The sequence below is a fragment of the Camelus ferus genome, chromosome 2, assembly GCF_009834535.1.
Source record: "Camelus ferus isolate YT-003-E chromosome 2, BCGSAC_Cfer_1.0, whole genome shotgun sequence".
In the NCBI taxonomy this organism is placed as follows: Eukaryota; Metazoa; Chordata; class Mammalia; order Artiodactyla; family Camelidae; genus Camelus; species Camelus ferus.
The window spans coordinates 17,839,834-17,865,737 of record NC_045697.1 but is presented as its reverse complement, the minus strand read 5'-3'; the positions used below and the strand labels follow the sequence as shown (position 1 = coordinate 17,865,737).

The 25,904-nt window shown below is 40.1% G+C and overlaps 1 protein-coding gene and 1 long non-coding RNA gene across 4 annotated transcripts in view; one reads left to right on the top strand and one right to left on the bottom strand.

Moving 5' to 3' along the window:
- Window positions 1-22,258, bottom strand: part of LOC106729739 — a 48,755-nt gene extending 26,497 nt beyond the window's left edge. For 2 of the 3 annotated variants that reach the window (XR_004325314.1, XR_004325313.1), the window contains exons 1-3: window positions 22,042-22,258; window positions 21,521-21,601; window positions 20,561-20,685 (exon numbers count right to left, since the gene is read on the bottom strand). This is a non-coding gene — a long non-coding RNA (uncharacterized LOC106729739). The remainder of the gene's footprint in view (window positions 1-20,560; window positions 20,686-21,520; window positions 21,602-22,041) is intronic. The other variant, XR_001366151.2, reaches the window with a different exon arrangement.
- A 62-nt stretch (window positions 22,259-22,320) lies between these two features.
- SEPSECS (Sep (O-phosphoserine) tRNA:Sec (selenocysteine) tRNA synthase) overlaps window positions 22,321-25,904 on the top strand; it is a 35,099-nt gene continuing 31,515 nt past the window's right edge. The window contains exons 1-3 of the mRNA XM_006185587.3: window positions 22,321-22,462; window positions 23,322-23,476; window positions 25,550-25,668. Coding sequence (XP_006185649.2) covers window positions 22,349-22,462; window positions 23,322-23,476; window positions 25,550-25,668 — 388 coding nt within the window. The 5' untranslated portion in view covers window positions 22,321-22,348. The remainder of the gene's footprint in view (window positions 22,463-23,321; window positions 23,477-25,549; window positions 25,669-25,904) is intronic.

Genomic DNA, 25,904 nt, shown 5'->3' with positions numbered 1-25,904 from the left:
GTGGTATATTGTTATGGCAGCCTGAGCTAAGACACTGATGGATTAGATGAGGCGCTAGGGGTGGACAGAGAATCAAGGCAGCTCACTGGTTTCTTGGCCCGAGCACATGGATGAATGGTGGTGTCATTTACTGAGACAGGCATCCTCCCCATTTACAGTTATCTAGAATCTCTTGCGCACAAGTCAGAGGGCCCACATGGCAATCTGTATTTGCAGGGGGATCCTTCACTGCATGCCTGAGATGACTTATGATGAAGGCAGTAGAGGAGACAGGTTTTTAGTTAATATAAATATGCACCTATTGCTTTATAAGAAATATTTCTGGTGGGAAAAGGAGGATAAGGGAGCTTGTAGTCAGGCGCATTCTGCTTTTATTATTACTCGGAGAATTGTGACCTCACTTGTAGAACAGAATTAGGTCTGATAACCTTTAAAACCAGAGGAGTGCTGAATGCAGTCTGGTGTCTCTGGTCAGTTCTGCTGGCATTTATTGATATAATTATAGTTTTCTTCCTTATCTTGATGCAACATATTTTCCTGATACATTATTTCATAATGTTGAACCATTCTAGCAATGCTGAAGTAAAACTGACATGAAGTGGTATAACCATCCTTCCAACATACAATTGGATTGGATTTGCTGGTAATTAACCATTTAATTCATTAGTATTTAATGTTTTTTCAAAAATAAGTTTAGAATACTTTCTTTCCATTGCCTTTTATTTTCCCTTTGATTAATTTTGGCTTTTATCTTTATTTATTACCTTTTCCTACTTTGTTTTATTTTGTTCTCTTTCTAGTTTCTTAAAGTGACCACATATTTCATTTGTTTTCAGATTATTAAAATAATGAGAGCATTTAAGTCTACACATTTCCTTTTGAGTATTGCACTACCTATGCCTATAAGCTTGGATATAAAATATTTTCCTTGTTGTTAATTTCCATACAGTTTTTCAGTTTTGAATTCTCTTTGACCCAAGTTGTTTAATTTTGTTTTGTTTTAAAATTCCCAATTGTTTAAGGGTAATTTATGTATATATTCCTCCTTATATTTTATAGTCACTTTCCCACAATTTACCATCCGTAGCCCAACCCCCTTTTTCATTTGTCTTGTCATGTCTGCACAATTTATCATTCTTTGTTAAAAAGGTACATATAAGCTCTCAGGCCTATCCATGTCTTTGGGTCTTACTTTTCTGTGAAAGCCTCCAAATAGGTAAGTAATAATAAACATTTTCTACTGAACCTAAGAGGCCAGAGGAAAAAGGTAATTTTTTTTCCTCCTTTACATTAGTTATACTTTTTCAGTGAAACTGGAAAAGAAAAAGTTCATGAAGCTAAGTAAGTGGCTTGATTCAGTCAATGAGACCCAGTCTTTGGGCAATTGTTTTTATCACTGGTCATATTATCTCTCCAAGGGAAATTCTCTAGAAGCTGTTTACTGTGAGGTAAAGTATGTTAGTGATGGTTTGCCCTTGAAAGTGAAGCTGCCATTGTGAATGTGGAGGCTGAGTCTGTAATTTCTGAGAGAATCAGCATGTCCTCGGAGTTATGACTCGGGTGTTTGAGGAAATAAGCCTTCTGCAGGAAATACAGATGATCTGGTAAATGGGCACCTGAATATTAATAAATCATTTATGTTCCTTTGTTATAGAACAAACTAATGTCCTTGCTTCAGAGCAGAAGTGAGGGGCTGAGGCAGTGTGAGCAGTGTTCGATCTTCAAATGATTGACTGTGCCTTTAGGGCAAGTAACTTTCCTTCTCTGAGCCTCAGTTTCTTTACCTGCAAAGGTGGAGATTCATTCACTCATTGCTTCATTGATTAAAACACTACTATTTGGGCAGCCTGCCTTGGAACTTACTCTTACATGTTGAAGATCTCCTGCTTGTGGCGGGGTACTTGCTGGTTCTTACTCTCCACTGCTCCCTGTGGTTTACCAAAGTCCCACCACCACCTCATCTAGCTTGGTTAACTCTTTGGATCTGAACAAATTGTTAGGTACTATGAATTTCAAAGCAAAAAGAAGGAGGGGGCCAGGAGATACCCTTCCCCTCCCCTCCTTCTGCTCCATTCTGAATTCCCCTCGGCTAGCGCATTCTAAAAGAGATCTTTCATTCTTTCAACATTATTTGATATCTTTTATATATTGGATAATGAGTGTACTAAATGCTGAGTATACAAAACCAATGAACTATAGTCTTTGTCCTTGAGAAGCCAATAATATCGCAAACCTAAAGTCTAAAAATGGATCAGACAGATTTCAGAGTCTCCGAGAGTGTAAGAAGGATATTCTTCAATAAATGTTAGGGACAGTGTTTGGCAAAAATAGCTCTCATAATTTTTATAAATTCAAATGCAACACAGTGTTCCACGGGCAGGGAATTTTCCTTGATGTTTTAACCATCTGCTAACCAGTGTTCTGCCTCTGGTTGTAGTCACTTTTCCTTCCGCTGGACATCTCCTAACACCCCTAGAAGGAAATGTTTCTAAGCTATAAAGAACTTGGGATGTGTTTTTCAAAAGTGCATTTTTTTCAACATTCAAGGAATTTCAAGAAATGCACCATTTGCCTAAGGGCAGATAATTTAAAAGATCTCTCTTGTGATGGCTTCAAATAAGTTGGTGATTGGAAAGCTGATGCATGAATATAAGGCATTATTATTCTACACTGACACTTCAGAGGAGGAAACTAGTTAGGGGAATATTTTCCTCCCTAACATTTTATCCCTGCTGAAATAAGTCAAAATATCCAATGTTCTTTGTATTCAGAGGTGACACTGGTACCAGCACAACTGTCAGCTGCTGTCAATCCGGGGCTATTGGAAGCAATGTCACGGTGCTTTAACTTGCATTTCAGTTTGCTCAGCATGTCTTTGAAGCATTGCCTCTACTCATCTCTTCCACAGCTCGTTGTTCAGCCAAATTGCACTATTTCAGCAGGAACTTGGCTAAATACTTAAAAGCTAGTGGGCCAGCCTCCTCCTTGTTGAGGATGTAAGTCTGTGTTTTTCAAAGAGAGATCCTCAGACAGGCAGCAGCCACACTGTCTGGGGTGCTTGTTACACTGCCTATCCCTGGACCTTATCCATTGACCAAAGGACTCAGAAACTCTGGGAATAGGAGATCAGGTACCAGCATTTTAAGCAAATGCCCCTGGTGATTCCTATGCACTGATGGTTAAGACCTCTGAGTTGAGGGCTTTTACAGTCACCAACTATGTTCTGATTGAGTCTTGTGCATTCCTTTACACACTGGGACATCAACAATCTGCAGAAGCCTGTTCCTAGAAATATATGCCTGGACATCTCCATGAAGGGCAGGTCTATTCATAGGATTTGAAGCTGCCTGTCCCTTAAATATTTTATGGCTTATATTTTGCAAATGTCCCACATGCAGTCAAGTATATCTTTCTAAATGACTAGATAGATCTGGAACAAAGAGAGAAAACAAGCCAAATCCAAAACATTAACATGCTTTGAAAGAAGAAGAGCTTGAATAGTGACAGTAGAATTATAACCCTCGACGAGAACAGAAAAAGCCCTCAGCTTGGCTGATACACAGGCAAGAACTCTTTCACATATTTGTTAAGAAAATAAAAATAAATGCAGTATCTTGGGCTCCCTTTCCAGACAGGTATCCTCCCCATCCTGCTCAGTGCAGCCTGCGTCTCCTCCTCTGGTGGCCCAGATGCAGCTCCCCCTGGCTCAGAGCTTCCTTTCCATCTGTATTACTTCTACAACCACAGACAGCATTTTTGCCCAATTTTTAAAAAAAACTTTTGATTTGGGGATAATTACAGATTTGTCAGAAATATCAAGGAAAAAAAAAAGTGTACAGGGAGGTCCCACACACCCTGCACCCAGTCTCCCCGATGGGAACATCTTGCATGACTGTAGTACGATATCAAAGCCAGGAAACCGACATTGGTCGTTGGTATAATTCACAGAGCTTCTTCAGATTTGACCATTTTTACCTGCACTGTGTGTGTGTGTATGTATAGATCCAGGCAAACTGATCACATGTGAAGATCAGCATAACTAGTACCAAATCTGAGCTATAGAACTGTTTCAGCACCACAAGGCTCCCTTGCACTCCTCCTTCACAGCCATGCCCAGCCTCTTCCGCCACCATCTCTAACCCCTAGCAATAGCTAATCTGTTCTCTGTCTCTCTAATTTCACACAATTATTTTTAATAGCATTTTAATAGCCTGGAAGCGACTTCCAACCATGCTGAGCTTCCTGCCTGGACGGTCCAAGTTGTCTCTCAAGGTACCAATTACTGTTTTTGTTAGTGCTCTCATTAAAAAGTTGTGTAAATTTTTAGTAGTCTGACTATAATCCTAATATTCCTAAAAGCATTATTTTGAATGTATAATTATGCTGAATGTGTGGTTTTTCAGCAATGCCTCTTATGTCACAGCAGAAATATTTGCATAATGGCTCCAACATCATAGAAATCTATTTTTTACCCACGGAAGAGTTCAAGGAAGATTTTCCTGTCTCACAAGCATTTCTCCTTTTCAGGTGACCCACACTTCTCTGCCACTTTGACGGTTAATTTTATGTGTTGACTGGACTGGGTCATGGGGTGCCCAGAGATGTGGTTAAACATTATCTCTGGGTGTGTCTGTGAGGGTGTTTCTGGATGAGATTATATTTGAATCAGTAGCCTGAGTAAAGCAGCTTGTCCTCCCCAATGAATTTGGATCTCGTCTAATCCATTGGAGGCCTGAACGAAATAAAAGGCTGAGTAAGAAAGAACTCTTTCTGCCTTACTGTCTTTGAGTCAGGGCATCAGTCTTCTCCTGTCTTTGGACTCAGATGTGGACTCAGATACACATTAGCTCTCCTGGTTCTTAGGCCTTTGGACTTGGACTAGAACTGGACTATTGGCTCTTCTGGAACACCAGCTTGCCATCTGCAGATCTCAGAATTTTCAGCCTCCAGGATCATGTGAGCCAATTCCTTATAGTAAAGCTGTTTCTATATACATATCCTATTAGTCCTGTTTCTCTGGAGAACCCTGACTAATACAGCCACCCTCTAGGCCGTGGCATAGTTGCAGTTGTAACTCTCTAGAGGATGAGAACAGAGAGAATGGAAGAAGCCCTTCAAACTCTGATTAGGAAATAGCACAGATCACTTTCACTTGCATCTCATTGGTTAGAACTCAGTCACATGACCTCATTCAACTCTGTAACAGGGATTGAGGAAAGTTGTTTAGATCAAAGGACACCTCTCTTCTAACTTCTGAAAATAGAAGTTTCCTTAGGAGGAAAAACCAGGAGAAGAAATGGCTTTGGGGTAGGCAAAAATAGTGCCTGAAATAAGGGTGAATGGAAAGATGATACCGTAAAAGTTTTCATCACAGAATTGTTTATAATAATGAAAATATTTTAACAATCTAAATAAGCTGTAATAGGAGGTTGGCTAAATACATTATGAGGGATTCATACAACAGAATAAAATGCGATGCTCAAAATGGTATTGTAGAAGAAAACATGATTTAGAATGACATGGAAAATGTCTATAAAGCATTGTTAAGCATGGAAAGCAGGTAAATAAACATGTTGATAACATGTTCCTGTTTTTGTAAAACAACAATGAAAGTAGTAAATATGTGCACAGGGGAGAGACTGGATGGATATATACCACAATTTTAATAGTGGTTATCCCTTTTGCAAAAATTATGGGCAATTCTTATTTTCTTCTTTTTTTTAAATCTGTATTTTCTAATTTTTCAGAAATATAACCAAAATGCATTGCACTTGAGATAGAAATAATAAAAAGTTATTTTAAAAGAAGGTAACAAATATATATGACCATAAAACAAGGATAAAAGGGACAAGGTTGAAAGAAGAAACTGGTGATGGGGGTTTGAATCCTTGCTCTGCCATTTACTAGTTGTGTGACCTTGGATGAGTTATTAACGTTTCTAAGTCTTGATGTCCTCATCGACAAAATGAGAACACTGGTAATAAAAATACTGACCTCGCTGATTTGATAAGAGGTTTAGATAAAATATTGTTCTTATAGTTCAGTACTGAACAGTAGGTTCATCTCTTATAGTTCAATACATAAGTACTCAAAAAGCTTAACCAAGCTTATCATGATAATTAGTAATAGTAATAGTGTAGTGTCTTAGGGCAACTCAAGGTATGGCACAATATATAAGTCATTGTTTTCTCCACTCCTGGGTCAAATATCAATCTCCATAAATAAATTCCTGCTTCCCCAAATCTACATTGCTTTTCTTTCACCTCAGTTTTGGCACTATTCTTATTCCTAATCTTTCAAACATATTCCTTGTTATCATTACTATTCAGCCTAAACTCTGTTACCATTTTTTAAAAGTCACAAATTATAATCTTCATTATTTCATTTTCACAGAAGACCACACCATCAATCAAACATCCTTAAAGATCGTTTCTAAAGAATTTGGCTCTTAAGAAACTTCTAAGCAATTATGATGTCCACGTGTTATAGAAAACAGCTCTCTTATCAGCACCACCACACACATACCTATCTCCATCCCCAGTGTTTCTTTTCTGTACAGGTGATTCTCCAGCCCCTCACTCACTCCCACCCCTCCCTCCAGCCAGGCCTTCTTCCTTCTCTTTGGAGGGACTGCCCTGGGCCAGCACTCATTATGGTTTACTCTGGTTGATGCTGGATGCTGGAGAGGAACCCATTTGGCAGTGCCTCTAACCTAGACTTTATCAGAGTTAAGGAGGATATTTTGGCCTCTGTCTGCCTCATCTTTTGTCTTATTTCTCAATTGGTTCAAAACTTGGATGGGAAAAGCAGTTTAATTTATTGGGCCCTAGTCAAAGTTCCCAAGAACACACACACACCACACACACACACACACACACACACACACAGTTTCTTGAGAATACAACTTCAAAGGATAAAGGTGGTTTTTTTTGGAGGGGTGGGGGTTGCTTTAACTAAAGCTATGGTAAGGAGCAGGCAGGAAGGAAGGTATATTAAAGCATTTAAAGAAGTAAAAATATCTGACCAGAATAGGAAAGTTTAGGTGAATGCTCAATGTGGATTCAGTTTGCATTTTCAGAATAGGATAGTGCTTCTCAAATTTTCATAGTGCCAGAGAATCTCCAGGGGATGTTGTTGCAATTCATATTCTGATTCAATAGGTCTGGTGTGGAGCCTAAATTATGTTTTTCCAATAAGCTCCAGGTAATGCTGATGCCTCTGGCCCACAGACAACACCTTGAGTAGCAAGGGTGTAGAATATCATGAACCTTCCACACTCAGTAATTATTCGTCAACTTCTTTATTTTGAAGGAAATTTACATTAATAATTATTTGGCTTAATCTAATATTTATGATATGCCTACAATTTCCTAAGTATACATCTATCTGGATAGCATATCATATTTGTTCACATCATTCGCCTACCCCTACCTTTTAATGACTCCCATTATCAGCAGGCTTTTGCTACTTAACAAATCAGGCCAAGTGCAGTGGCTTAAAACAACAACCGTTATTTTGCTCACAGTTCGTTGGCTTGGGCCCAGCTGAGCGACTCTTTTGCTAGTGTTGACTGAGCTCATGCTTAGATCTCTGGCCAGCTGCAGGGGACTAGGCTGCTTTTCCCCTGGCAGTGCTGACTGTTGACTTGGGCAGTGGAGGGAATTGGATTACATCTTTCTCATCATCATCCAACTGGCTAAAGATTTGTTCACATGGTGGCGGAAAGATTGCATGTGCAGCATGGGTCAGCCCAAATGTGCAAGCACTTATGCCTCCACCTGAACTACATTTGCTACCATCCAGCCCATTGGTCAAAGCAAGTTGTAATGACCAAGTCCAGTGTCAGTGTGGGATAGAATTACCTAAGTTGTGGATGCTGGTGGGGGAAGCACCTGTGGCTGCCTTTGCAATCTGACTATTCAAGTTCAAGTTGGCCTTTAAGGTCCACCCTGCTACCCACTGAAAGGCCTATCAGGCTAATGTTTATCTCTAACACTATTACTCTTTTACTGTCCTCCTCCTGGAACACGCTTTCTACTTATCTTTGCGCAGAGACTTGGTCCACTTTCAAATGGTACGTCCTCCTTAAGCTTGTTGTCTAAGTTGGATGGGATCTTGGGTTATATGGCATATCTCATTCAGACGCTTATGGTTACTTATATACAGGTTGCATCCTCTCTTATGAGATTAGATATTTCTAAAGGGTTTTGATTGTGGCTTGCTCATCTTTGCATTCCTGTGACATATCCAGTAAATAATCTCAATTGCTATTATTTATGGAATGCTACTATTTACTGATTGATTTATCCCGTTAAAAATTAAGTATTCTTTTTAAAAATGTTTTTATTGATGTATAGTTGGTATACAATATTATATAAGTTATAAGTGTACAATATGGTGATTCACATTTTTAAAGGTTATACTCCATTTATAGTTATTATAAAATATTGGCTATATTCTCCATGTTGTACAATATATCCTTATACCCTCTCCCCATTGGTAACTACTAGTTTACTCTACCTGTGAACTTGCTTCTTTTTTGTTATATTCAGTAGTGTGTTGTATTTTTAGATTCCACATATAAGTGATATCACACAGTATTTGTCTTATTTCACTTAGCATAATGCCCTCCAAGTCCATCCATGTTGCTGCAAATGGCAAAATTTCATTCTTTTTATGACTGAGTAGTATTCCACTGTCTATACCTACCACATCTTCTTTATCCATTCATTAGTTGACGGACACCTAGGTTGCTTCCATATCTTGGCAATTCTAAATAACAGTGCTATGAACACTGGGGTGCATGTATCTTTTTGAATTAGTGGGAGGTTTTTTTTTGATATATACCAGGGGTGGAATTGCTGAGTCATATGGTAGTTCTATTTTTAGTCTTTTATGAAACCTCCATACTGTTTTCCACAGTGGCTGCACTGATTTACATTCCCACTAACAGTGAAAAGAGCTTCCTTTTCTCCACATTTGTTATTTGTGTTCTTTTTGAGGATAGCCATTCTGACAGGCAAGAGGTGATATCTCATGGTGGTTTTGATTTGGATTTCCCCAATGATTAGCAATGTTGAGCATCTTTTCACATGTCTGTTGGCCATTCTTATTGCTTCCTTTTACAGATTAGTAAAGTGAAACACAGAGAAGTAAAGTAACCTGTCCAAGATTACAGAGCCAAGAAGCCAAAGATCAGGATTTGAACCCATATCTCTTGAACTCAAGAGCCTGGCCTTTTCAATCAGTGCCCCAGTGGAATGAAAATAAATGATTTTGAATAAGCCATGTGCAGATAATTAAGAATTGAGCAAAGACTATGTGTTTGTCCACTTGGGAATGCAAGTCAGGCTTTGGGGGTAGAAGAAAGTCTCAGGGTTAATGGACTTCTCACAGAGATAAGCTCAGATTTTGACTCAGATCTAGAGGTTCACAAATTGTTCTCAGTTCTCTGTACAACAGTTTTCAGGCTCTGTAGAACTGAATCATTGATAAGTGATTCCAGACTCACAAAAAGCTGAAGAAAATTCTAGAATGCTAATTCATTAGTGTCTGGGGAGATAGAGAAGTTACAACCATACCAGCACAGGTGTCAGATGGCCAGCATGATCTTTTCTCAATAGGAAAACCAAATTAATATGAAAAGGTTGCAGAGTGTGTTTATTTCCTGCCTCCTTTTGAAAAGGATTTGAGTCCATTGCAAAGGGAGTGGCTATTTTTAAGTAATACAGTCACCAATGAAGCATAGTGAGTCATTCTCAATAAAAAGGCTAAATCTGCCAAGCCGACAGGAAGACTCATATTGAGTCATCAATGCTCCATCTCTCTTGAGTAACAGTGGAGAAATTATTCTCTCTCAGTGTCTCCATTTTCAGTACTCCATAAATACATCAGTATTGATTGGGCTCCCCTTTCTTGGTTTGGGATTGTCAAGACTGCTCTACTCTGGTTCTTCTGACTCTGATTATTCCCTCTCCAGCATCGCAATAGCAATTTGGACAGCTGTCACCAGTGGATGACAATGCCTTAGGCTTAGTTACTTAGGGATGTGGTAGTTGGTCAATCTTTCTATAGGTGTGAATAACTCAGGAAAAAGAATATTATCAGGTGAAGTGGACGATGCTATAAAAATTTTTTTCACTTGTGAAAAATGTGGTAGACTTAGAGATTGTGGAGGAAAGAAATGCAAACAGTATAGCAGTCAGGACTGAGTGCAGGAAGCAGACATAGCTAGAGATATTTTAACTCTGAAGGGAATAAGGTGTTACAAAATCACTGGGCGGTCTGGGGGTGTGGACTCTAGACTGGGCCTCTAGAAATGCCTCCTAGAACACTGCAGAACTGACCCACCAGGGGAGCTAACAGCTCCCGGGCCATTGCCAGGGCTACTGATGTCAGGAACCCAGAGCTGAGGAAGCCACATTGGATAAAGAATATGAAAATGATTATATGTATATATAAATATGATGGAAACATTATGCTGTACACCAGAAATTGACACAACATTGTAAACTGACTATAATTCAATTAAAAAAAAAGCCACACTACCTCTGCCTCTGGACACCAAGAAGGCTGGAGAATGGACTCTGAAAGGCCAAAAATTTCATATCTCTACTGCCTTGCTTCTCAGTAACAATAAACAGTTAAAAAAACAAAACAAAACAGGAAATGCCCTCCACCTTCTAAGTCTCAGGCAAGTACATCTAATCGGCTAAACTTAATTTGTTTCTAGAGTGCTAGTTGGGAGTCCGACGAACGTAGTTTGCAGTTGTCCAGCTTTGGGTAAGGCCCGTGAGAAGGAGGCTGAGCCAGCTGGTCCACACTCTCCACATCTAGGGTAAAGTGACTTATTCACTTTCATGGCCACAACTAGCTGCAGCAGCGGAGATCACGGTCTCCCATTTGCTGCGTGCTCCCTCTGTGCCAGCACAGGGCTGGGCCTTTCCATCTGTCATGGGCTTCCCCTCACTATTATCGTGTCCCTTTCACAGAGGAAGGAGCTGGGGTCTAGAGAGGTTGGGTAATTTGCACATATTCATGCTGGAGGAAGAAGAGGAGCCAGCGAAGCTCTGAACTCCACCTGCCTGATTCCAGAGGTCACCTCCTCACCACTACTTGACCACCAGCCACCCACTGCCTCTATCACTGCTCCCCTGCCCGCCATCACTCTAAGTCAAGGGCCTCTGAAACTCTCTTTCCAGTGTCAGCGGGCGCCAGGCTCCGGGCCAGTTCACAGGCTCCGACAAGTCTCCTGTCACTTTCCTCCCGCTCCTGCTTTTCCGGGGAATTGTAACTACCTCGCAGTTTTACTGCTTGGAGGAAGCTTTCTCTACCCACTCCTCCTCCCTCTGGAGAGAGCACTGCTTTACTCATCCCGGGGAAGGCCTTAAATTACCTTCTGCTACATCCACTTCTACTTTCATTTCATCTCTCCCCATCTGAAGTAGAGATGAAGGCGAGACCAGGCTCTCTGAATTCTGAGTCTTAGCAAAATGTAATTACCACATTTTTCTCTTTTTTTCTTAACCACAAGGAGACTTTTCTAAACAACGTACTTACTGATTCTACTATTCCCTCACTTCCTCCTTCCAACTGCTCTTTGAAGCTTGACATTGGTGTGGAAGTTATTTTGCTTCAAATTGCTTATGAGTTCTCTTTAATGAGGTTGATGACAGCCAGATCCTGCCATGCTACGTGAGACTTGTCATTTCCCCAACCCTAAACATTTTAGAGCACATGTGAGTGGAATGACAAAGTGATGTGGTCATTATTTGCCTATTTGCAGCTGTCTTTGAAAAATATCTCCTTAATTTGAAATACCCGCAATCACACGAGGTGTCACCTATTTGTCTCTGGTCCCTGCTCACTTGTTTCTCTCCACATCTGGGTTCATTCAGCAACCACCAAATGATAAGCCATCTTTGGGACCCATTCTTATCATTTATTCATTCAGAACTGTTTGTGAATGCTTACCATATGCTAGATACTGTGCTAAGGAAGGAAGCTGAGCCAGCCAGTGAATGCTTAGGAAGAGTAGGTGAATAAACAGTCAAGGTTCTCATCTTCCAGAAGCTTCCATTCTAGACATTACAAGCAACCAACACATAAAAGAATTTTAAGTGAACATATAGAGCATTTACTTCAAACTAGGTTCCTACCTAGACAAGGTGATCCGGGAAGGCTTCTCAGAGGAGGTGACATTTACACTGAAGGAAAAGTAGGAGCCAACCATGCAAACTGAGGAGGGGAAGATCATTTGAGGCGGCAGGCACAGCATGTGGGTAGGTCCTGAGTTGGGAAAGGAAAAATTTGGTGTGTTCCAGGGTCTGCAAGGAGTTCAGTGGAATGGGAGCCCACAGGCTAGAGGAGGAGGAGGCTAGTACTTCATGTCAGCAGGGACCAGACCTTGGAGGGCCTGTCAGTCAAGATAAGGAGTCTGGATTGTATTTGCAGTTGTGTAAGGTTGATGACAGGCCTGGACTAGGTGGCAGAGGGGAAGATGGAGAGAAAGGGATGGGGTGAGGCATGAAAAGATTATTGATAGATGAGCTGTGAGTGCAGAAGCCTATGATGCCTTCTAGGTTTTCAGGTGCTATCCGGGCTCAGCACCAAGGAATCCTGATACCAATATGGTGGGGTCTTTTCCGAATCATAAAGTTTAATAGGCTTTAAGACCTAATAATTCTTTGGTAAGCTGTCCTTTCTCCCCTTCTGGCAATATTCTTTTTGCTCCATCCACATCCCACTGGACACAACTTTGAGGCTGCATGTTTACCTACCTAAAGCCTGGTCCAGGCACTGCCTCTTGGCTCTGAAAGCGTGTGGGGAGGAGGGGTTGGTTAAGAGCACAGACAGCCCCGTCAGAATCCTGGCTATTTCCCTTGACTAACCTTGCAGTCTCACCTGGCTTCTCTGAGCCTTAGCCTCTTCAGCTGTAAAATGGGGTGAAGATAACACTACCTGCCTAATAGGGTTGCTGGGAGGATTGGATGAGCTACTGCAGGTTAAGTCCTCAGAGCAGCATGTGTATCTGAAGGGACCAGATAGTTTTGAGTTGCCTTTATTTCTCTCTGTGATGCAGGAAAACAGATGTGAGGCATGAGGAGAGCTGTGTCCCAGGTCTTGGTTGAGTCCCTGGGATGTGCCCCACCAGGTGTGGGCCCTTGGCTTCGCGCAGGAAAGAATTCAAGTGCGAGCCACCATTGAGTAAAGGTAGATTTGTGAAGGAAAAGCCGGGCTGGTCTAACAAGATAACTCACAAGTCTAGGAATGTGAAGGAGAGGCTGGGCTGGGCTAACAAGATAACTCACAAATCTAAGTATTGGAATACTGATCTGAGTTCTGCTAGACTAACTTGTAAATCTAGGTTAATTAGTGTTGGTTTGCTGTTCATGATTTTTGCTAGCCAGCTGGGTTTTCAAAGATACATATCTGGCTTTGGAATGTTGGTTTGCTGCCTCCCCGCCTCCACTTTTGTGATGATAATGCCGCTAAAGCTATTCCATGCCTATTGGCCTAATACCCCAAGCTTGTACTTTACCCTATAAAACCTCATGTGCACATCTTGAAGGTGCTCAGAGCTTCGGAGCAGAAGCCCCTCTGAGCCCGCGGGCGTAATACATCTGAGTACTCCAACCCTCCGGGTGGTGCTTGTTTCTTGACTGGCCTGTTGTTTCCGTAACAGATTTACTTAGAGAGATACATACTGCATAGAGTGTAAGGCAAGAGAAAGACAAGGAAAGAGGTGTAGGAATTGGGTGCTCAGGTTAAAGTAAAAGTAGGTACACACTCCATAGATAAGAGTGTGGGCCATCTCTGAAGGGGAGGGAGTGAAAAAAACCCACTAGGCATGGTGTTCTCAGCTTTTATGGTCTCAGTAGCTTCACATGCCTACAGGTGGGATCATTCAAACTGCACTGGGGAAGGGGCTGAGATTACCAGGAATTGGGCCACTGCCCATTCTTTGGCCTTTTGCGGTTAGCCTTGGGGCTGTCATGGCTCCTGTGGGCATGTTACTGATCATGCTGTTACAATGAGCATATAATGAAGCTCAAGGTCTACTAGAAGTCAAACCTCTTAATCCTTAAGGCCAACTGGGAGTTGAATCTTCTACCATTCTTGTGTTAAATTGCTGTCATTCCTTGAGTGGCTGTGCCCTGCCCCCTTCCATCCTGTCTCATCTGCACCCATGCTTACAGCAGGATTTAGGGCTTCAAGGCCTCCCCCAAATAGATCCTATCCCACAGTGGATTAACAAGCAGAATATTTTATCAAGTGTTTCATAGGGAGGTGGGTGATGAGGGTTTCCTCTACAGTGTACAACTTTTCACTTCTAAATCCCCATTGAAAATCCGGCCGCTTTTCTCCCTCCCTGACCACTGGCTGCACATCCATCTCCCCATACAGTGCGTTCTTGCAGTTTCCCTGGCCTCTGGCCTGGACCCTCCTTCCAACCTCACCTTTAGTTTTTTCATAGAAACCACTATTGCTAATCTCTCTTTGTTTTCTGTTTCTGTAATTTCTGGCCTTATCTTTATTATATCTTTCCTTCTATTTTCTGCAGGTTTGTTTTCTATTCTTTTACTAATTCTTGAGATAAAAATCTTAGCTGAGAAAGGTTTAGCCTTTTTTTTCTTTTCTACTATATGTATTTTCCATTCCATTCTCCTTCTTCTTTTGCTTTTAGTCACATGTTTCTCCCTAAGCATGGTGTTAGCTGCTTCCTATAAGTCTTGATATGTGATATTTTTATTATCATTCAGTTCAAAATACTTTCTAATTTCTATTACAACATCTTCTTTGACATATGGATTACTTAGAATATTGCTTAATTTCCAAATATTGCTTAATTTCCAAAATGGTTTCTGTCATTGATTCTTAGCTTAGGTGCATTGTGTCAGAGGATGGACATAATTTTACTGCTCTGTAATTTGTTGTCTTATTTCATGCCTCATGATGTAGTCAATTCTGGTAAATATTCCCTGTGACCTTGAAAAGAATGTATAGCTCTACAGTTGTTGGGTGGAGGGCCCTATGAAAAACCACTAGGTCAAGTTTACTAAACATGGTGTTTCTCTATCTTTACTAATTTTTTGTGTTAACTTGTTCTATTAGTTCCTAAAAGATGTTTTATAATAATCTCAGAATGACTATAGATTTATCTGCTTTTTCTTTTGTCAGTTTTGACTTACACATTTTGAAATTATGTTATTAGGTGTATACATATTTAGGATTATTATATTTTCCTGGTGAATGGAACCTCATCATTATGAAATACTCCTCTTTATGTTTAGTAATGCCATTTGCCTTAAAGTCTACTTTGCCTAATATTAAAAATCTATGTCAGTTTTCTTCTTGTTAGTATTTGCATGATTTATCTTTTCCCATTCTCTTGTTTTCAATTTTAAATCTTTGTATAGCCTTTTGTTTTAGATGTGGTCTCAGTACAGAGCACATAATTCTTTCAAAAAATCTACTCTAATAGTTATTGTCTTCTAAAGGGAATATTTAGCTCACTTATATTTAATATAGTTTCTATGTGTCCTACCTGTTCTATTTCTTCCTTTACTGCCTTATTTTGTATTGATTGTTTTTTATTATTCCACTTTCCCCCATGTTAGATTGGAAATTACCCAATTGTTTGGACCTTTATTGGTTACCCTGGAGATTATAAAGTAAATTCTAGATTTCCAAAAATCTAATATCAATGGGTACTTTTATTCCCTTTGGAACAGCATTTCCTAAATCTTAAATGTGTATATGAATAAGGGGTCTTGTTAAAATGAAAATTCTTATTTAGTAAGTCTGGGGAGAGGGCCAAGATTCCACTTTCTGTAAATTCATGGGCCACTCTATGATTACAAAACTCTCAGAACACTTTAACTCTATTTATTCTGTTTAGCTCCTCCCTACTTAAATGTCAACCATGTACTTTAGTTCTCTATATAGTTGAATCCCTCAACACATTCCTATATTTCTTTATATAGATAATATCAACCTAGATTCATCCATATATTTACCTGTCATTTTTGTTGCTCCTTATCCCTTCTTGCATCTTTGACATCTCATCTGGAACCTTGTACTTTTTGCCTTAAGGATACTCTTTAGCATCTCCTTTAGTAGTGTTCTGTTGTTGAAAATCTTCTGTTTTTGTCTGAAAATACCTCCTTCATTTTTTAAAAAAATAACCTTTTTATCTTTGACATAATTTTAGATATAGAGAGATAGAAAGGGTTCCATGTATCCTTCACCTAGCTTCTCCTAACATTAATATATTACCATAATACATTTGTCAAATCCGATAAATCAATGTTGACACATACTGTTGAGCATACTTCAGACTTTTATTTGGATTTCTCTGGTTTTTCTCACAAATGCCCTCTTTCTGTTCCAGGACTCAATCCAGGAAACCACAATGTATTCAGTTATCGTTATCTCCTTAGTTTCCTTTGTTCTACAGCAATCTCTTAGATTTTCTTTTTTCCACAATTGTAACAGGTTTGAGGAGTACTGGTCAGGTATTTTCTAGAATGTTCCTCAACTGGGGTTTGTCTGATAATTTCTCATGGTTATACTGGGGTTATTGGTTTTGGAGAAGAATATCTATATTCCAAAAGAGAGTTTAAATTAGTGATAGTATATCCTGCTTGATAACCTCCAGTTTCAGTTTTGTGATATGAGCTATCAACAAATTATATTAGATTACAGTTCTCAATGTGACTTTCTAATACACTTGGAAGAGGTACAGAATGTTCCCTAGCAAAGGTAAGACAATCCTGAGGTTCACCTTCCTCTGCTAGAGTGACAAGATTCAGTGCTGCAGTGGTGAACAGAAAGTAATGTGAGAGTATAAGAGTAACAATATCATAGGCACTTAATCAGCTGGCTGAAAAGTGTTACATGTTCTCAGCCAGCAGTAATGTCTGTCCTGTATGAGGAACCAAAGGTCAAGGTCAAGTAGGGAGACTAAAACTAGTTCAATAGAAGCATCAACGTTTTTCTTCTCTTCCTTTCTTTCTTCCTTCCTTCCTCTCTTTCTTTTCTTTCTTTCTTTCTTAATTTCTTTCTTTCTCTCCCTCTCTCTTTCTTTCTTTCTTTCCAGCAACTATTGCTATAAGACATGGGGATACACCTTTGCAACCAGGCTGAGGGTATGGCTATAGTAAGCAATAGGTATTTGATGGTTCCCATGCCGCTGAGTTAAAACTCCAATGGCTTGTCCAGATCACATATGCACATATAGACCAAAGACGTTTTTGTAGTTAGGAATGCCCAGTTAATGAAGCTACTGAAGAACTTTCTTCAGGTTATAGAGGGTCTGTTCCATATTTGGGTTCCTAGAAGAGACGATCTCTTACTGGGAACTTAGTCAACTCATAAAGAGGCTCTGCAATCCTAGAAAAATTTGTTTGCAATATCCAGTTAAACCTAGAAATCCTATTATGTGGTGAGAGGTCTAATTAAGTCTGGATAGTCTTCAGCCTGTCAAGAGGTAGCACTTTTCCCTCCTTAGATATTCCATGACCTAAATAATGGGCTGTGCTTCGGAAAAACTGCAGTTTATCTGATGAAACCTCACGTCCCTTTTCTTCTAAAGCTGAGAGCAAGTAAATGGAATCCTCTTTACAAGCTTTCTTATGCTTTAACTAAACTAGGACACCATCTACACATTGTATCAGAACTCAATTACAAGGGAAATTTAGATCTGTTAAGACTTGTTTCAGGAACTGAGAAAAAGAGGAGAGGGCTTCACTGAACCCCTGGGGCATGACTGTCCAGGTGTACTGTTATCCTCCTCAAGTGAAGGCTAAAAGGTACTGACTGCCTTAGATATGGGCTAGAGGCACATCAAAAAACACAGAGCAAAGGTTCACTACAGTGAAGCAAGTAGCTTCAGGAAGAATTGATGCCAAGATGGTATTTGGGTTAGGTACCAATGAGAAGTGAAGGACAAAAATTTTGTTCATTGTCCTGAGGTCTTGAAAACATTGCTATCCTTATCTATTTGGTTTCTTTACTGGCAAGACCAGAGTCTTACAAAGGCTAGTCCAGAATGTGAGAAGACCTTTGGATATAAGGCATTCAGTTATAGCTTTGAACCACTCCTTTGCCTCTGGCTTCAAGGGATATTGGGGGTGTTTGGGTAATAGTTTGGTAGGATCTATTTACTGTTCTGATTAGATTTTCTATGTCAGTGGACATTTAAGGTCATAGAATGTCATGGATGATGTCAAGACCTTTATCTGGGGTATGCATCAAATATAATGGAGAAGGCAAAGGTATATCCAGAACAGACACAACTTGATTATGAATAGAAGAGTCCTCTGGAACTTTAAAAAAAATAGTCATTCTGTTGTGTATTTAATATTAGAATTCTATTTGCAAAGTAAGTCTCCCCCTATTAAATTTGCAGGGGTGGTATCACAGAGCAGGACGGAATGGTTTTTTATTAAGGGCTCATGTTAACAGTTAAGGGCTAGGAGATAGGAAAAATCTGTGGGTTGTTTGAAAGGACTGACACTTGTGTATATGCTTACTCTGAGGAAGAGGTTGAGCAAAGATGATGGGGTTTAATGTAATAAGGGTAACATCCCTATCTCCTGAGAATCGATTACACTGACCATCTGTATTTATTCAACTTGAGTATTTAAGGGTAAGTCATGATATTGAAAGTGTTTTCCTTTTTCAGAATACCTCTGTTAATCAGAATTGAAGGATTTTCTTTGTCTTGGTTTTCTGTTTTTGTTTTTGTTTTTTTAATAAGATGGGATATTCTTTTTTATGGCGTCCTTTTTGTTTACAATATCTACCTTGTCAAAATTAGTTGCTGGGAAGAGGGCCACCTGGCTGTTGAGTCTGCAAGATCATAGTTTATCTTGGATTCTGTCTCATTTTTACTTAAAGCCCGTTCAGACTGTTCTAATAGGTGTTTTAGTTCAGGCAGAGGGTCTAATTCCCATTTTAATGACTACTCCACTTTTGAATTAGGCTTCCAGTTACACATTTTACTCCATTGACAAAATGAGATGAAAGGCACCTTCTTTAATTCCCAAATGTTGTCAGAAGGTATTTCCTAGCAGATCATGAAACTCTCTATATTTTTATCATTTTCTGTTTGTATGATTCAATTATGGTCCAATAACTTTATTAGAAATGTTTGGGGATACTACTTTTAAGACACTTTGCCCTGCTTTTCAAATCTTTTTCTTTGGGTCCTTTTTTGGACAGGTTTATTATGGAAAGAGAGATCCTGTAGCCCCCTTTCTGGGTCAGTCCAATCAGCTTTGCCATCCAGGGTTTAGCTGAGATTCTGACCAACACATGTACAAGTTGATATAGGTTAGATAATCCTGAATCACATACACTTGAAAGAATTTAAAAGCCTTCTAAGAACAGTTGCTGGTCTTGTATGGGAGTAGGGAGATTCTTAATTACAGCTCTTAATTCATCTTAGGTCCAAAGTTTAAATTGTATAGTTGCCCGTAGATCTGGCTCAAAAGAGGGCTAGATCTTTAGAGGGAACCGGCATTTTGTAGTCTTAGGAAAGTTGTTGGGAATAGGTAGGGAGCCTGGACATGAGGAAGAGAAGGGAAGAGTTGACAAGATCAGAAGGTTAAGGAGGAAGAGGGACTTCTGGATATTGGGGGAGCAACTGGAGCACAAGGATGGGGAGGACTTACTAGGAAAGGAATCTAGTTTGTCGTTGCTTAAGTTTCTTATGTTGCTCATTGGCTTTGGCCAAAGAATCTTTTACTGAAATAATTTTTGAACCAGAATTTCCTTTGGAGGCCTCTGCATACCAGTCAAACACAGCTGCCCATTTGGCCTCAGAAATCTTCATTCCCTTTCTTTTCAAAGGTGCCTATCAAATAAAAAATATATTCAAGGCAAATGTTCCCCAGAGTGGCCACTGAGGGCCCAAATCCTCATTGCTGAAGTTATGCCATTTAGGGAGCCAGCCACCAGAATTAGGATTGTAATGAGAATACACATAGTGAAGCAGCTATTTTTCCTGGAGAGGAAGAAGTTTTAGGCTTAGACAACCCCAGGAGAGCTGGCAATGGTTGGTTGAAAGTGATGTTTGTTCTCTTTGTGTTTCAAGACCACTCTGAACACAGACCCAACAATCTGTGCCACTTGGCAGGTGTAAAATTAGAGTGAATTCCCTCTAGATCAAAGGCAAGCTCTCAGGACAAAAAGTCAAGATGAATGGAGAACCTCATCCAGTTTTATTGGTGACACAACAAAGTTTGTCCAAATGGATGCTGGTCTTGTAAGAACTGCAAACGCATTGGTCTGCAAGGCTGGCTCAGACAGCAGGCTTATAGGCCCCATGCCTGTGTTCTACCCTATGATTCTTCTTCTTATGACAAATAATACTTCCAGACAGCACAATACAATACAGAAGTACAAAAGAGAGCCAAAAACGTGAAAAGGAATGGTCTGATTCCAACAAGGATATCAAACAAATGAGAACCAACAACAAAACCTGGGTACCAAACATAAACAGCTGAAGAATTCAACATAAAGGTAGTGGGGTTTAGACTCAGTAATTACTTACCATGTTGGCACAGACTTGACAGCCACAGGCATCAAGGCACCAGGGCCTGTGTGAGTACCTCATCTGGCTGAAGGCTGGCAGTGATGGATAGTGCAGATCCTGTCTCCATGGAGCCTCCAGGAAAACTGTGAAAATGAATGAAGACCATCCAAGTAACAAATAGAGACTATTCAGAGCTTACCAGTGTAAGAGAGTTAGTCACAATCACTTGCATTTGGCAGATTCAAAGGCAGGCAGGGGAGAGGAAAAGCTTTATGGTAAAAAAGGGGAAAGGTTCAGGTGTGCTTGATTGGAGGCTGTTGGCAAGGGGAAGCTGTTGAGCATCTATTACATATTGTTTAGTGCTGTGCTTTGAACACAGTTATCAAATATAGCCCTTGTCAACCAGGAGCTCATAGTCTAGTTGAGGAAGACAGAAAGTTAATCACTTGTGACAAGTGTCATGGCTGATAAATGGCAGGATGCCCTGGGAACATGCAATAGGAACAGTGGTGAGTATATGTTAAGCAATTGAGTCGTAAGTGGGATGGCAGGGGGGAGGCTGGGGCCTGATTTGTAGAGTTGGCTAATTTCCATGGTGTAAATACTCCCACTATGGCCAGTTTCAAGCTACAAACATAATGCCATGAAAAAGGGAATTGGAAAGAGATGTGCAGTAGGACATCATTATATCTTCTTTCCATCATAAAGATACAATAGAAGTAGACAATCTCAAAAGCAGAGATAATAGTAAAATAATTAGGAAATAAGTTGGAGTATCTATTACTTTTGCTTTTAATGTAACTGACTTCATTGTAAATTTACATAATTTATTTTAAAGAAGAGCTGTATTTTAAAAACCAGCTCACAAAAAACTACTGAGTATTTAACAATCAGCTCTCACAGCAAGTATGAACCAGTGCAAGTGGGCTCTAGCACTCCATTGGGTAAGAGTGATGTCAGGAATCACTGTAGGCTCACCTAAGCTGAAGACTGCAAGGAAGTCAAAAGCAGGGATTCTGCCTTTTCATTTCTTCATCTCAGGCACTTAGTGCTAGGTTGCTGAATGGTAAAGACAATTCATTAATTCAATATCCAAAGAAAATTTTAAGTCCTTACTATATTCTGGGCACTTTTCTAGGCACAGGGCAGCAAAAACCATGGCTCTGACTTTTAGAGTTTTACATTCATAAGTGTGTGAGTGTTTGTATAAACAAAACCCTGTCATATTAGGAGGCGGGTGATAAGTTTTATGGCCAAAAATTCCGTGGTGCAAAGGAGAAAAGGAGTGGGGCATCGCTACTTCACACGGGGTTGCCAGTCAACTGTAAATCAGCTCTTGCAGCAGGAGATGTATGAAGGTTCAGGAATCTGAGAAACACGGTCTGAGTAAGGCTGAAGCACAGACACTACGCAGATCTCACTGTTCGGCAGGAGTGGAACACATTATAACTTGGGAAGGTCTTTCTTCCGAGAAGCCCACGCACTTGCCCCTGACTCACCTCAGCCCCTCCGCACAGGTGCAAAGTCCTTCAAGTAGGTCTCAGGCACACTGGGGTTTAACTGGACCAATCAGAGGCACGGAGGCGGAGCGAATTTTCCGTACCGGCTAAACGCAGGGACAGCCCTGCGCATGCTCACATCCTACCACGTCTGGCGCACCACTTAGGGCGGTTCGCGCATGTGCGAGAGCGAGACGAAGATGTTTGTCCCAAGGCTTTCCCGTACCGTCCAGGCGACGAGTCGCCTCTTGGTTCCGGCGTGTGTCCCGCGTGTGTCGATCCTTCTCTGGCCACAGTCGCCACCGCCATGAACCGCGAGAGCTTCGCGGCGGGCGAGCGGCTGGTGTCGCCGGCTTACGTGCGGCAGGGCCGTGAGGCCCGCCGCTCACACGAGCACCTCATACGGCTGCTTCTGGAGAAGGTACCGAGCGATCGGGTCCCTTCTCAGACGCCACCGAGCTATCGGGTCCCTTCTCAGACGCCGCGCCCCTCGGACTCCGGCTTCGCCCTGCGCCCCTGTTAGTGCCAAAGTGCTGCTTCACCCGCTTGTATTTGCTGGTTGAGCCCTGTTCCCAGAGTCTGTCGCATCTTGGCTTGCCATATGCAGGCTTGCTGCGCTCGGTTCCTCTCAGCCTCACCACTGCCGGCGAAACCCAGAGTCTTACTAGGGGATGTGTTGCGGGGAGAGGGGTGTTAGGATTTTGAGTCCTATTTTTTTCTAACTTGGGGAAGCGGAAGCAAGGGGGAGGGCTCTCTTGGTTTATTTTTTTGTTTGCTTATAGGGCAAAGTTCGCATCTTCCATCTTTCACTGCTCCCAAAGACTTAAGGAACACATAATGTCTGTAAACTACGATATACTAACTGGAACTAAGTGTTGTCGCGAAACTTCAGGAGTCTGGTACATGCCAGTGTCCTGAATTTTAATGTCACTAAAGTTTGATAGCCCTGCTACTAACACCCTGGTTTGAAGAATCCTCTTTGAAGATAGGGTTTATTTGTTTTCAGTTACTTTTACTGCACTTTAACCTTTAACTGTAAATCTCATTGTATGCATTTATTATCACTTACTGCAGCAGCTGTAGATAAATGTAATACAGTGTAACAAACATTTTGCCTACTAAGAGTTTCTTCATAGTGCTGAATTTATGTCTGAATTTTAGAAAACAAGGGGCATGGCAAAATACACATTAAAGAATTTAAAACTTTGTTGAAGTGGGATTCTAGGAATGATGGTTTTCTTAAATATAAATGTACTTTTTTTAAAAAAATTTTTTTCAAGGGCAAGTGTCCAGAAGATGGTTGGGATGAAAGTACACTTGAACTCTTTCTGCATGAACTTGCGATCATGGATAGCAACAATTTCCTGGGCAATTGTGGTGTGGGAGAAAGGGAAGGAAGAGTAGCATCTGCACTAGTTGCTCGGCGACATTACAGGTATGTTTTTTAGGTAGAAAACATTTTCATGTTCCCTTTTTTTTAATGTTAAAAACAATGGTAGCAGTATTAATCATGTTAAATTATAAAAAGCCCATTTGTATTGTAACCTACTTCTTATTCAGATGGGCATGTAAGCTAGATGCAATAGGAAGATGGAAACAGTCTGACCAGGTGCTTTTCAAGATGATAGGGTAAAAGTTCTAGTATGTGGTGGTTACCCTGTCAGGTTCTGGGTGGTTTACAATACTGGCTATTGTGTTCTGTTAAGAATATTTATACTGGCTATATATTCTGTTAAGAATGTTTAACCTAATAAACCTATTTGGTTGTATGAGTTTAAAGGATTTTTAAGGTTGTTTATAGTTTTCCATGTTTTTTTCCTAATACTGTAAGTTTTTTTAGAGAATGATATGTGGATAGACCTTTACAACATTGTTCATCTGCATCTGAACTGAGTCGCATTTTATAAGTGTCTTGCTGGGAAGGGATAGACGGGATTTCAAAATTGTAGAATAGATAAACAAGATTATACTGTATGGCACAGGGAAATATACACAAGATCTTATGATAGCTCACAGAGAAAAAAATGTGGCAATGAATATATATATGTTCATGTATAACTGAAAAATTGTGCTGTACACTGGAATTTGACACAACATTGTAAAATGATTATAAATCAATAAAAAATGTTTAAAAAAATAAGTATCTTGCTTTGTTATAATAGATGTAGGAAAAGTATATTTAATTTTAGATTATGAAGTCACTTTTTTCTTTTGCATTATTTCAGAAAGCTTTTCATCAATTCTGAGAACCATTTAATTAGTAGTAGTTCCTAATATAATCATTTCTCTGTTCTTCAAACTTTCTGTGAAATATAGGTGAACTTTTTAAAACTCCTGTATTCCATGATTTTAAACCATGATGAAATTTTCCTAGGTATAGTAGAATTTTATTTCAACCAAAACCATTGCAGTCAAAACTAATAATGAGTGTATGACTTGGATAAAAATTTCATGGTTATAAATGAGCTGATAACATGGTTGATAATACATGTAAAAAATGCTTTGTACGTGATGTTTCAGTGGTAATGGAGTATGACACTAGTGTTCTGTGGTAATTCCAGTGTGCAGAATTTCTGATCTATTCAACTATAAAGAGAGAAGCTTTTGATTTTGAAGTGTATGTAGAGGTATCTTTAAGTAGTGTATAACATGATCAAATTTAAGATGAGTGGATTTGCACATAATTTTCAAGGAGCATGTAGTTCTCTTAAAATTAAGGCAGTATTTGAAACATGACCTCATGTTGTTGGGACTTAGCTCACTGCTCTGGTTAGGGAAGTGGAAAGAAAGAATATAATGTTGCATATATTCTGGTTTTCTATAGCTGCATAACAAACCACCTCAAAACTTAGTGGCTTAAAACAATCTTCATTGTTCTCTCTCATAGTTCTGTGGGTTACCTGGACTCAGCGGGTGATTGCTTCATTCTCATGTGCAGTCAGGTGTCGGCTGAGAGTTTAGTTATCTGAAGGTTCAACTGGGCACTTTATCCAAGTTGAGTCACTTAGATGGCTGGGAGCTCAGATGACCTCTCCAAGTGGCTTGGGATTCCACCAGGATGGCAACTGGATTTGAAGGGAGGAACACAACCCACCGCACCCCACCCACCCCCACCCTGAGCAAACCCTTCAAGAGGCCAGGTAGATGCTTTAAGGCTTCTTATGACCTAGCTTACGAGTTCCAGACCGTCACTTAGGTTAGATTCTTCCTGGCCAAGCAAGTCACTAAGGCCAGCCTAGGTTCAAGAGGAGAGGAATTTCACAACATCTCTTAGTGTGGCAGTGGCATATAGGCATAGGGAGAAAAGGGATTGATGGTGGCCACCTTTGGAGACTAGCTACTACATCACAGTCGATGAATTTGTTTCAATTTAGCTAGGATATTTTCATACTACTAGTAATCAAGTATTGCCTCTTATTTATTTGGTTTTTGTATTTATATACTTATATAGTGCATTACTTAGAACATTGAATATTTTTGTCCAGTTATTGGCCCATCTTTTGCCTAGGTTCATTCATGGAATTGGACGATCGGGTGATATTGCTGCTGTGCAACCAAAAGCTGCAGGTTCTAGCCTTTTGAACAAAATTACCAATTCTTTGGTCCTGGACATCATAAAGTTAGCTGGTATGTACTGAGTTAATCATAATACTTTTGGCTGACCAGCCACGCAACCTTTGCCTAATTTCTGTTATTAATACCTCTTTCCCAAAGGGATATAAATGGCTTTTGAAAAGATATATATTTGTATAGATACATATATGAAACTTTTAGAAAAAGACAGAAAATCAGAGCCATAAGCCTGGAGAATGAATTTATCAGTGAGTTTTCTGAGCACAGTACAGATGAAGAAGCACTAATTC